Source organism: Vespa mandarinia, chromosome 16 (genome assembly GCF_050613455.1).
Source record: "Vespa mandarinia isolate Hongniang chromosome 16, ASM5061345v1, whole genome shotgun sequence".
In the NCBI taxonomy this organism is placed as follows: Eukaryota; Metazoa; Arthropoda; class Insecta; order Hymenoptera; family Vespidae; genus Vespa; species Vespa mandarinia.
In genome coordinates, this window is record NC_140825.1 from 2280148 (window position 1) to 2292842 (window position 12695).

Below are 12695 nucleotides of genomic sequence, written 5' to 3' on the forward strand. Positions count from 1 at the left end.
TGTATTTGATATTTATGTATTAGATATTGCTTACATGCTTTTATAATATACATTAAATTACTTATAATTATTATTATTAATTATTTTTATTTCATTCATTACATGTATTTTGATAAAAAATTATAAAAATATGGAAAAATAAAATTTAATACTTCTTGTATGATAATTCTGGAAATAATGATTTTTTATATACAGAAATTCTACATAGGATTTACATATGAAGGACGTGTCAATACATTTTTTTAAACTATTGTTTATTCTACGATATAATTATAGATACTTTTTTTATTCTTGAACTTTTAATTTTCTTAAAAATAATAATATGACAGATATTGATCAATAAGGTCAACATTATTTGTCTATTGTATCTTTCTATGAACTCGGATTTATGAATTACTTTTTTTTTTCTGTTCATTTTATCAGTCTCTACAATATCTACTTGTTGTAGATTTCTCAATAATCTAAACTGTTACGTATCGTTGATACTATACAAACTTCCTTTATATCATTTTATTTAAGAGTTAGCATCTTACTTTTTCGTTGAAAATCATATTTATTTATTTTCAATTTTACAGTATTTTCTTTCTTTAGAAAACTTTTATTTTTTCTTATTCTACCATAAATCCAAATATTTTTCATTAATAAACTTTCAGCTATTATAAAGCTATTGCAATAATTGTCCATATGAACATAATGCTACATGTATGTTAATGTTTTTATTTAAAACAATTGAAATATTTTCTAAACTGTGTAAATATAGCTTAAGATTACAAATATATTTAATATTTGCCTTACACAACATTTTAGATTGAATTCTGTATTTTGTAATTTTATTTGGATTATAAATCCAAAAGTAAAGTTGTTCATATGGTATGGTATTATAAATTCATTCAAGGAAAGTTCCTATTTAGATTTGTACATGGTATTGAACTTATATAAAAAATAATTGCAGATTCAATGTTACATAACTTATTTGAATTTTGTATAATTTCTGTACTATTGGACAAATGCAAAGGCTATAAAGTTCTATTTCATTATTATTATTATTTTTGAGACTTGTTTCATTAAAATATGGACTTAGAAATTTTTTTATCTTGGCCACTGTAGTGTCACTGTAGATCTACTTTTTTTGATTTATTTTGATTATTATATCTAGGATACATATGAACATAATACCTGTTAATTTCATTTATACTTTGAAGATCATTCGGAAATATTTTAATATCATGAAAAACTTCTAAATTTCTTTTTGTATCATATTTTTTCTACTTAATGTTATGAGTATCTGTTTCGTTCTCGCTACTACATTCTCGTTACTACATTCACTAATACAGATTAATTGTTTAATTTTTTTTCATTTATACTACATCTGTACATTATTATTTGTCTCATCATCACTAATAACTCCACTGGATTTATCTTTGACATCAGAAAACTTATCAGAATATATTTCTTTTATTTTATTACTATTTTGTGTTTTCATAATAAAGATATATTATTATTAATGTTAAAGTATGAAAAAACTTAAGAATATCAAAATATAATATAGTACAATATTTGCATTAAATTATTGATCAATTAACAATTTTTAATTGACTACAAAGCACGTTAATTCTCCTTGATATTATAAAACTGAACTCAGTATTATAATATTGAATTCAATATCAAAAAATTTTTTAATTTTAATTCTAATTTGTACAATCTATTTTTAATTGCAACTGATATATATATATATATATATATATATATATATATATATATATTACAAATAGATTAGGAAATAACCGTAAATAAATAATTGTAAATTCTCATCGATATAAGAAAGCATGTAAAATTTACATCAATGATTAAGAATCAAACATTTAGATTTTTTTCTTTTACAAAATATTCCAAAATATATTTATATATCTATAGTTCACGTATAATTCCATATTTATCAGAGTTTTTTTTTTATTTTAAATATTATATACAAATGTTATATATTAAATAATAAAACATCTCAAAAGTTTACATTCAATATTAATTACATATTTACATTATAATTAAAAATTTGAAAACGTACGTTATGCTTCAGTGTCAGTAGATGAACCATCGTAATTAACTAAGGAAGTGGAGATATTAGTACTTTTTGATGATGTTGCTATATCTACCTTTGGTAATATCTGTTTACTTATATTAGTTTTTTTTCTTGGCAAAGACTGTGATATATTCTTTGTTTTATTTTTCGAACGTACAATGGAAACTAATTTTTTTAATGGTGTTGTATGAACTACATCTAAAATTAAAAATTATAAGCATATTATTATTCAAACTTAAAAATAAGTACAAACAATATTTTATAAACTTACCTTTTTTTGTATTATGTATAAGTAATTTAGCTGTTTTAATATCATCTTCATGTTCTTCTACTAAATCTATTTTTAATCCAGATTTATTTAATAATAATTGATTTAATCCTTGTTTTTTTTTAAGTTCTTTCTTTTTAGCCTATGACATAAAATAATTATCATTATATATAAAATGATCTTTTGTATTTGTTTATATGTTTTATATATGTTGAATTAGTATACTGTTTTACAATTATTATAGAAATATGTTATATTATAAATACCCTAAATGCAGATCTTAATGCACAATTTGAACTATAATCATCCTTCCATGTGGCATCATTTAAAGAAATAGCGCTTTCTAATACTTTATCTCGTGATTTGGCTATCTTTTTATCTTCAACTTTATGTTCTAATTTATACATTGCGTCGTCATATAGTCGATGAGAAACTTCTTTTGTTTCTGGAACGATTTGCTCATTTTCTTTAGGATCCCATCGGTTCTCTTGACGTCTAGCACCACTTACAATAACATAATCTAAATTCTGAAATATGTATAATTGTTATGTATAATTATAAAGTCACATATATGATAGTAATAAATATATCTTATATCTTACAGCAGGATCAGTTTTTATTTCAAAGTGATTGTCACAAAGATGACATTTCATACGAAATTGATAAAGTGGAGTACTATAATACATTCCAATTTTTTTCTTTTCTGCATTGTATCGTACTCCCATTCCAATATGATTTCCACAACCATTACACCATATATTATATGGCATTTCAAACCGAATAATAAGGATACCCATATGAATTTTCCGTGCTCTTTCACGTAATGCATGTGTTCCAAGAAATTTATTAAGTCCACCAACGCGTGGATCATAATCAGGTGGATAATATAAATTTGTTCCTTTTCTCTCACCCATTGTGCTACAAATTTACAAGAAATATAATATATAATATATATATAAATATGAACTCTATTATCAGAAATATATCAGATAAATATAATTTGTATAATAATATGCAACAAGAATTAAAATAAGAATTACTCTTTGTGCACAATAATACCTGAATTAATAATGTTTTTTAATTATTCAAATAACATTTATAGGTTATTGTTATAAAATTTTTGACAGGTGTCAGTTTATTGTACGTTCCTAATATATTTTCTATTCAGCTTTTATATGATAAATTTTTGAATAATGAAAGAATAGTTACGATGATTATTAATTCGACAAAGTGAATAAGGTTATGATTTCGTTTGTAAGTTAAAATTTGACACAAAAGATATTTTGTAAACAGAATCAAGATAGAAACGGACAGAATCACAATAAAGATTGAATATATTATTGATGATTGGTCATATTATGCACATTGTATGAAGAGTTTTACAATTGTTTGCATTAAGAAAAAATATTACTAAAATTTTTAGTTGAAAATAAAGCTTAATTTTGGAGACTTATCTAGTAACAAAGAAAATGCAAGAAATTACCCATAATGTCTCAGCGTGTAAAAATCGCGGTAAGAGACAAATTCTGATTTCTTATTCATTAAACGAAGAAACGTTAAAAAGGTAAGACATTAATTCAATTATTTGAGATCAGATATCATTTAAATAAATCTTACCTTTGAAATTTCCTCTACATCATATTCTGTATTTTCTTTTACGTAATTATTTTTAAATATTATATATCAATAATTTTTACGAATAAAAGTAATAGAATTGATCGTTTGCGTGTTCTATAAAATATATTGAACAAAGACCATGCGTTTCATATTATCTTTCGTATTTTTGTTTGCTTTAATAAAGTTTTACAATTCGAATTTTTTTTAACAAATTAAAGAAGATTATATACTGTATAAATGTATGTTTTGATATTCCTATTCATATATAATAGAAAGGCGTACTTGAAAAATTTTCTGTTGAAATTTCAATTTCAATTGGATATCTTAAAATTAAAGACAATAATTTAATTTAATTAAAAGTTTTATGAATATTATTTATATATTAAAATATGTAACGTTTATGTGTTCAAATGAAAAGTAAAATTGGGAATAAATTTATATTTATAATATTTAAATTTATAATATTTAAAATTATAATTTTCATGCGTCATTTTAAATGTTACAGTATATTACAAATTTAACAGTATATACGAACTCAATAATATATAAGATGCAACAAGGTAAAGGCCGAGGTCGAGGTCGAGGTCGTTCAAAAACACCTGTTCAATCACCTACTTCACCAACAACTGATGCTTGGGTGCGTAGACCAGGCCCAAGTCAAACTCAGGCAAGTCCATCACAACCTATATTATCACCTAGATCATCGCAACCTAGACCATTGCAACCTGGACCATCGCTACCTGGACCATCGCAACCTGGACCATCACAACCTGGACCATCGCAACCTGGACCATCACAAAGAGCATGGCCGAGACCTATGAAACCAGCTCAGGTAAATAAAAATAATAAAAAGTTTAAAATATTAAATTATATAGATGTTTTATATAATTATGTAGGAAACTTATCGAATATAATTTATATTACTTATAGTTTTATCTATACTTCTTTTCATTTTTCATATTTTCGCATATATTATATTCATACATCTTGTTCTTAACTTAGTAATGTAATTAAAATTTATTTAATAAATACAGTATAAATATATCAATTCATTTAAATAAATAAATTTTATTTATTCTTTTGAATATTATAAACTAAATTCATATATAATTTAGTAAAAATAACTGTAAATATATTCTTGTATATATCAGTAATCATAAATTTCCTATAATATGAATTTATCTCTTCATTTAACAGAATTTTATTTTTTATATCTTATATTATCTCCTTGGTCTCATTTTATAATGAAACAATGTATGTTAGAAATATTTACATATATATGATTAAACGCATCAATTTATATTAATGTTAATAAAATTTAGTGATAAAAAATTCAAATAATATATGTTACTATTAACTAACCACAATGCTATAAATAATTTGTAATAATATTTATAATATTGATAATATTGTAGACTTTTGCACGAGGAGTACGAGGAGATCCACAAGGCTATTCTGGAGGAGCTAGTTCTAAATCGAAAGATGTTCCAAGTAATACATTAATTAATTAAAAGATGCGCGAATGCGTATTAAGAATATTCATGTATAAATATGGATTTTTATTAGTAGGAGGTGGTGGAGATGCTTCAATTGGTAGAGGTGCCATGCGAGGTAGAAGATCAGTACCTACAGACATTATGTTAGTTACAAGACCACAAAATTTGCCTACAAAGAAAGGTAAGTTTTGCTTTTAATATTAATCATAAAATATATATTGTAACAATTCGCTTTATCTGGATATTATTTCTGCAATATATCAGAAGTGAAAAAATGAACGAGAGGGCTTATAATGAAAAATAAGTTAATTAAAACTCAAATCTCTAGTAATACGTAAAGCATTTTTTTCACACAACACTTTTATTTTCGTTTGATTTGATACATTGTCGACCTTCCTTTGTTTTTTAAGTTGTTTGTAAGTATACAGACCCGCATACTTTTTATGAATGTCCTAAAAACTTTTTTTTTTTTTTTTTTTTTTTTTTTTAACATTCACATACACAGGTTCACCTTATTATTTACATTTCTTATAGCACTTTTCTTTCATAGCACTTATATGCTATTAAAAATATACTTATCTTAATGTATCTAGATGAAATAGATTATTTATCTTATATGCTAAATAAAGATTAGGAATATTGAAATAAATTATCTGATTTTGGAGGATCTTAAGAGAATTGACTAAGACGTAATTTTCTGATGTTATTTTGTTCTCTACAATACAGTTTTATATGATAATTTAGAACCAGTTTAGGGCATTAGCAATGAAAAAAATTAAATTAGTCGATTTGATATGAAAAAAAGGATGATTAGTATACAATATACTTTAAGGAATCTGAGACATTAAAAATTTTTGAAGATCGCATTAAAATAAATCAATTATGCACAATATGTGGATGATATATTTTCTAGCTTTAATTGTTCATGCAAATAACGAAGTAAGAAATATACTGCGAAAATTTATAGATTATAACCGAAAATATAGAAATAAAAATTATATATCAGCCATCAGATATTAAATTAAATTTATTATGTGTGAGAGTTTCTGTTTTATGGGAGCCAAAGCGATCGTTTTGAAGCGGTCATTCACTGCCCGTATGTAAATCCGCCACTGGATCGTTATTTAAAGGAGAGCAGTAGGACATAGAAAAAATAATAGGTTTTTAAATGTGATTGTGTTTATCCTTTTTGCGAACACTTTTTCTTTTCGCTTCGCTCTTGTGGTCGTGTCCTATATTTCATGTATTTATTTTTTTTCCCTTCTTTCTTTTTTCCTTCTGTATCGCATGAATCCTTGAGCTCTACCCGAATAGATTTCAATTGTAGCTTTAATTTTAATCTATCAAATTATTGCTTATCGTTTAAATTATATTCCATGAAAAAAAATTGTTTTAATTTGTAGGAATTTTTGGTACACCAGTTATACTTCGGGCAAATTATTTTAAGTTACCATCTACTACAAACTGGACTCTTTTTCAATATAGAGTTGATTTCGCTCCAGAAGAAGATCATACTCTTATTCGTAAAGCTTTACTTAGAAATCATAAAGAAAAATTGGGTGCATATATTTTTGATGGTACTGTACTATATACAAGTCACCGTTTACCTGAAGTAAGTTTTAACATTTATTAATATTGAAATATTATGATAAAATATTATGTAAAATATTTATTTGCAATAAGAAGAAAATAATGACTTTCAGAAAATGGATCTTCTATCAAAAAGACAATTTGATGATGAAAAAATCACGATAAGCATCAAATTTGTTGGAGATTTGGCTAAAGATGATCATCATTATTTGCAATTTTTCAACATAATAATGAGAAAATGCTTGGAACATTTAAAGCTACAATTAGTTGGTCGTGATTATTATGATGCAGAAACTAAAGTGAGTAAAGAACTTCAATTATCATGATTTGTCGAAGCGTTACATTTTAATATACATGTATATGTGGACTTAACTAAGTATAAGTATCACTAATGTATGTATGTGATGTAAAGTAATAGTTTTTTCTTTTATTTTTTAAAGTTATATTTAAATGCTTAAGGTAGAAATTTACTTAAGATGATAAACTTACTTAGGTAATAAAAAAAAAGAAAAGAAGATAACAATATAATTTGAAACATTAAAAAATAACTAAATTTAATTTGCCCTAATTTCGATACTTGACTTTTGTCAATTGTCCTCAAACTGTTCTTCCAAAAATATGAAGTTGATATTATTTTGCTTTCTCTGTATGTGTATGTGTATCTATTACCAAATGTTTTAGAATCTCTCTTTCTATTCCTTGTGTAGCACGACAAAAAACTGGTAATCTTATAGAATATTTTTATTTATTTGCTCGATTCTATTTTGCATATCTACCTCGTGCTCGAGTAATCGGATCCGTAGGCCTACATGTATGAAGGTGCTACGATAAAGATAATAAAAGTACAATATATATAAATATTTATATATGTAGAAATGTATTTATGTGTAAATTCCTATAAATTTAAATAATATATACATATATTTATATATAATAAATATATAATTATATATATATATATTACTTATTTTATATATATATATATATATATATATATATATATATATTTACTTGTGTACTAATAACAGGTAGTAGTTGCTCAGTATAAATTGGAATTGTGGCCAGGTTATTTCACATCCATTAGGCAACATGAAAGAGATATTCTTATGTGTGCAGAAATAACTCATAAAGTTATGCGTCAGGATACACTTTTAGACATTTGGAGAGGTTGTCAAGAGCATACAGGCAATATAGAGGTAATTTAACATATGACTTTCAGTATCTTTAAAATATTAATGAATAGTAATAATTAAATATACATTTATAGAAAAATTTTTATGAAGAAGTCTTAGGATCCGTTGTACTCACTGATTACAATAACAATACATATCGGATCATGGATGTTGACTTTAGCTTAACACCAAAGAATACATTTCAACTTAAATCAGGAGAGTCAGTAACATATAAGGATTATTACAAGAATAAATATAATAAAATTATAAAGTACGATAATCAACCTATGCTCGTTGCTGAAGGAAAACAAAAATCACGTAATCTACCAACTCAGTCGAATCGCTTAGTTTACTTAGTTCCTGAATTATGTCGTGCGACAGGTATACATACATATATATATATATATATATATATATATATATATATATATATATATATATATATGAATATATTTGATATTGAGGAAATTTATGAAAATATACGTATTAAAAAATATTACTGGAAAATAATTTTTTATATGTGGTTGTGTATAGGTTTGACGGATAATATGAGAACGAATTTTGATTTGATGCAAGCGTTAGCGATACATACACGAGTCTCTCCTGAATCACGAATTCGGAAATTATTAATGTTTAACAAAAGACTCTGTTCTCAACCAAATATTGTTAAAGAATTAAAGGAATGGAACTTAGAATTGGAAAATAATTTGATTGAAATTCCAGGACGTGTATTACCTACTGAAAAAGTAGTTTTTCGTGCAGGCTCTATAGCTGCAGGTGTAGAAGCAGATTGGACAAGAGAATTGCGTAATAAACATTTACTTGCATGTAAACCTTTGAAAAATTGGATTTTAATCTATACATCAAACTTAAAGCGAGAATGCGAGGTATATTTTTTTTTTATTAACAACTTAGACTTCAACACAAATATTTTTGGTCTTTATCAACTGTTTAATTGAATTTTGATTTGTCAGGATTTCTTAAAAAATCTTATAAAAGTAGGAGGTGGAATGGGATTTAGTATAGAACGTCCAAGAATGTTTTCAATTGCGGATGATCGATCTGGTACATATTCTGACGCATTAGAAGGTTTGCTGAGTAAATCTATTCCACAAATAGTTCTTTGCGTTGTTACGAATAATCGTTCTGAGCGCTACAGTACTATAAAAAAGAAATGTTGCGTTGACCGTCCAGTCCCGTCACAGGTAGTTATTAGGAAAAATTTAATAAAAGGATTATCCGTAGCTACAAAGATAGCTATTCAAATGAATTGTAAACTGGGTGGAGTCCCATGGTGTGTCGAAGTACCGCTTTCGGGATTAATGGTAGTTGGTTTTGATGTTTGCCATGATACAAATATGAAAGAACGTGATTTTGGTAAGCAATATTTTTACAATAAAATTATCTTCAAATGAGACGTACTGTGATCTATGAGCGATGATTTTATGTATTTATAAAAAAAAAAAAAAAAAAAAAAAAAAATTAAAAAACAATATTTTTACAGGTGCTGTAGTAGCTACTTTAGATAAAAATTTAACCAGATATATCAGTGCTGTAAGTCCACATAGTAATGGCGAAGAATTATCAAATGATATAGCTGGTCATATTTGTAAGTTTGTAGCAACATATCGACAATACAATGACAATAGATATCCTGATCGTATTGTGATTTATCGCGATGGTGTTGGTGAAGGTCAAGTGCACTTAGTTTATAATCATGAGGTAAAGGAAATAAGAAAAAGACTTGGTCAAATATATGGAAGCGAGGCGGCAGTAAAAATGGCATTTATAATCGTTAACAAACGGGTGAATACACGAATTTTTTATAATGAAAGGAATCCGCCATGTGGCACAGTTGTGGACGACGTAATTACAAGTCCAGTAAAATACGATTTTTTTATCGTATCACAACACGTTAAACAGGGCACTGTTACGCCCACCTCGTACAGTGTAATTGACGATACTGTTGGTCTCGATGCAGATAAAATGCAACGACTCACTTATAAGCTTACGCATATGTATTACAATTGGTCTGGTACTGTGAGAGTACCAGCTCCATGCCAATATGCACATAAGCTTGCATATTTAGTTGGTCAATATGTGCATCGAGCTCCAAACACTCGTTTGGAAGATCTTTTATATTATTTGTAATATCAAATCTCCATTTTTATTCTTTATATTGCGACATACGTACATCATACATAGATATATAAATGTACACACACACACACACGCGCGCGCGCGCGTATACTCATGTATTTACGTATAGTCGCGAATGTGACATGATACCAATAATGTTTTATTTTTTTTCCCAGAAGTTTTTGACAGAGAGGATGGGGAGATTGTGTGTGTGTATGTGTGTGTGTGTGTATTTCTTTTTTTTTTTTTTTTTTAACTATAGCTTTACTTATAGACAACTTCATTCAATTTATTAAAATTATTTTATTTATCTTTTTTTATTATATATTTTATTTAAAATATATAATTTTTTTTTGTATAAAACCATTTGATTAACTGTTTGATTAAGCCCATCAAGTTACATCAGAAAGACTTATCACATATTTATGTATGGTATAATAATGATATTCTTGCGATCTTTTACAATACGCTTATTGTATATGTATGATGTAATTGAAAGGGGAAGGAGTTCTTTTTTTTTTGCCGATATAGGGAATGACAAGATCGATGTAGCAAATTATATTCATGTAAAGATATTCATAGCTTATAATTTTATACATATTATATATATATATATAAAATTATATTAATATAGTTAGTTTATTTTTGTATACAAAGATAAAAAAAAATAGAAACAATAAAATAATATAATTAATAATATATTTTTGTATTTTTAGGTATGATTGATTAAAATAAATATTATATTTGACAGAACATAATGAGATTTTAATATTAAGACATTCTTTTATTTAATTTTTAAATATTTTTAGGTACTATCGATCAATGAAAAATTGTTTAAATTAAATTTTCAATTTATTTTATTTCAAGATATTAATTATAATAAATGTGTTAACTTTTTAGATAGAATTGTTTATCGTTTGAAAATTAGAAGATTAAGAAGCTCGAAATGTTCTTAAAATCGTTAGTAAAGAGACCTAAAATAGACCAAGAGTAAAGACAGTAAAGAGTTAAGAGTTAAAATCTGAAGAAAATCAGAGAAAGAGTAAAGTTTTTAATGGGTCAGATTTACAGCAAAGGATTGTAGTATTTTATTTAAAGAGTCTTAGTTGTAGTATCTTTGTTATTATATTTTTATTAATAAAATCCTTGTTAATCAAGAAGACATGTGCCGAGTTTATCAGTTCATATTTTCCAGGTAAGATAGTGAAAATATCTCTACAATATTTATATATTATATATTATTTTTATAAAAATCAAAACATGTATCCATATCTTAACCATTTATAAAGTAGAATTTTTAAAGCTATTTTTTTGTTGTTTTTCTCATAGCATATATAGTATTATTACTATTACTATATGTTGACGGACACATGTGTCCCTCAATTGTTAACAGTATTTTTTTCTAAGGATCATATGTCACTATTAGACATATCAGGCCTTAGAAACACATTGATTACTCGCTAGAAAAACGTATAGATAAAAAACACATTGTCACCTTTTTAGGCATTTGCCACTGAGTTTAGGCATTTTTATTCAAGTACCTGGTTTTCAATAATGCGTCGAGTCGGCCAATAATTAAATAGATGCCTAAACGTGATAAGCCAAGGGTTATTTGGTTTCTAGCTTTGAAATATCCATTGACACTCTCTAATCTAAATGATCATTAGTACAAAGGGGGCACACACATGGAATGTTTAAACATTCTAAGAAACTATCCTAACCTACTCTCGAACTATAAGCATCTTTTCCTTCCTTTTTTATGCTCAGATCATACTTCAACTCTGCTTTTTTCATTCCCTTTCCTAATTTCATTACAGTCTTCGCGGATAATTTTAAAGACGTCAAAAAATCAGTCAAGTTAAATATTTCAAACTCACGACATCTAAATCTTTGAGTCTTATTAAACATTACTGGCTATCATTCCTTCAGAAATAGCCAACACAATTAACTACACATTATTATACAAAACACATCAACTGTATCTTATTTCAACAAATATACTGTGATAACTTCAATTCCCGCAATATTTATTATCGCGCATCTACCTCACTAGTTTCACGTGATTCTTTTCTTCCATTAATTTGCGGGAACACGATGAATGGTATTTTGCTGAAGGCCTTCAACGGTATCCCAGCCTAGTGCCGTTGTCCTTATTCATCGTTGTACAGTGCGTCTGTAACTTTAACGACAAGGAAGAGACAGGAGAAATTTTCTGTACAAATCGATTATCATCGCTGATCCGACGAGACGCTGTGGCGAGGCGCTTATCTAAAAACGCTCTTATAATTGCACCCTTACGATGCAACATTATAATAATAATATATATTATAATAATA

General features: G+C 26.2%; 2 protein-coding genes across 4 annotated transcripts; one reads left to right on the forward strand and one right to left on the reverse strand.

The window, feature by feature from the left end:
• Positions 1 to 1908: 1908 nt before the first annotated feature.
• On the reverse strand, positions 1909 to 3711 carry LOC118442019 (coiled-coil domain-containing protein 130 homolog). The gene is made up of 5 exons (XM_035867153.2): positions 3405 to 3711; positions 2948 to 3263; positions 2612 to 2872; positions 2349 to 2487; positions 1909 to 2275 (listed from the first exon to the last, which is right to left on the reverse strand). Exons 2-5 carry the CDS (start codon positions 3257 to 3259, stop codon positions 2064 to 2066), a joined length of 924 nt encoding a protein of 307 aa, XP_035723046.1. The 5' UTR covers positions 3260 to 3263; positions 3405 to 3711; the 3' UTR covers positions 1909 to 2063.
• Positions 3712 to 3837: 126 nt separating this feature from the next.
• On the forward strand, positions 3838 to 10931 carry aub (aubergine). Of its 3 annotated transcripts, none has more exons than XM_085661866.1 (11): positions 3838 to 3909; positions 4468 to 4794; positions 5378 to 5453; positions 5532 to 5639; positions 6862 to 7070; positions 7162 to 7347; positions 8077 to 8244; positions 8316 to 8601; positions 8755 to 9107; positions 9195 to 9597; positions 9725 to 10931. In XM_085661866.1, the coding sequence occupies exons 2-11, from the start codon at positions 4513 to 4515 to the stop codon at positions 10369 to 10371; spliced, it is 2718 nt and encodes a 905-aa protein (XP_085517992.1). In that variant the 5' UTR covers positions 3838 to 3909; positions 4468 to 4512; the 3' UTR covers positions 10372 to 10931. The 3 variants fall into 3 exon arrangements, with proteins under 3 accessions (XP_085517992.1, XP_035723044.1, XP_085517991.1); XM_035867151.2 differs by having other exon boundaries at positions 3839 to 3909; positions 5529 to 5639; XM_085661865.1 differs by lacking the exon at positions 3838 to 3909 and adding an exon at positions 4090 to 4201 and having other exon boundaries at positions 5529 to 5639.
• The last annotated feature ends 1764 nt before the right edge of the window (positions 10932 to 12695 follow it).

What these genes read in the sequence shown, in the direction of transcription:
- LOC118442019 (XM_035867153.2), bottom strand. Translation starts at nt 3,259, where the DNA reads ATGGGTGAGAGAAAAGGAACAAATTTATATTATCCACCTGATTATGAT. An exon ending in AAATAAAAACTGATCCTGCT is followed by an intron (nt 2,873 to 2,947) that starts GTAAGATATAAG and finishes TACATATTTCAG; the next exon opens with AATTTAGATTATGTTATTGT. An exon ending in TATACATAATACAAAAAAAG is followed by an intron (nt 2,276 to 2,348) that starts GTAAGTTTATAA and finishes TTTTAATTTTAG; the next exon opens with ATGTAGTTCATACAACACCA.
- aub (XM_035867151.2), top strand. Translation starts at nt 4,513, where the DNA reads ATGCAACAAGGTAAAGGCCGAGGTCGAGGTCGAGGTCGTTCAAAAACA. An exon ending in AAATTTGCCTACAAAGAAAG is followed by an intron (nt 5,640 to 6,861) that starts GTAAGTTTTGCT and finishes TTTAATTTGTAG; the next exon opens with GAATTTTTGGTACACCAGTT. An exon ending in TGAATTATGTCGTGCGACAG is followed by an intron (nt 8,602 to 8,754) that starts GTATACATACAT and finishes GGTTGTGTATAG; the next exon opens with GTTTGACGGATAATATGAGA.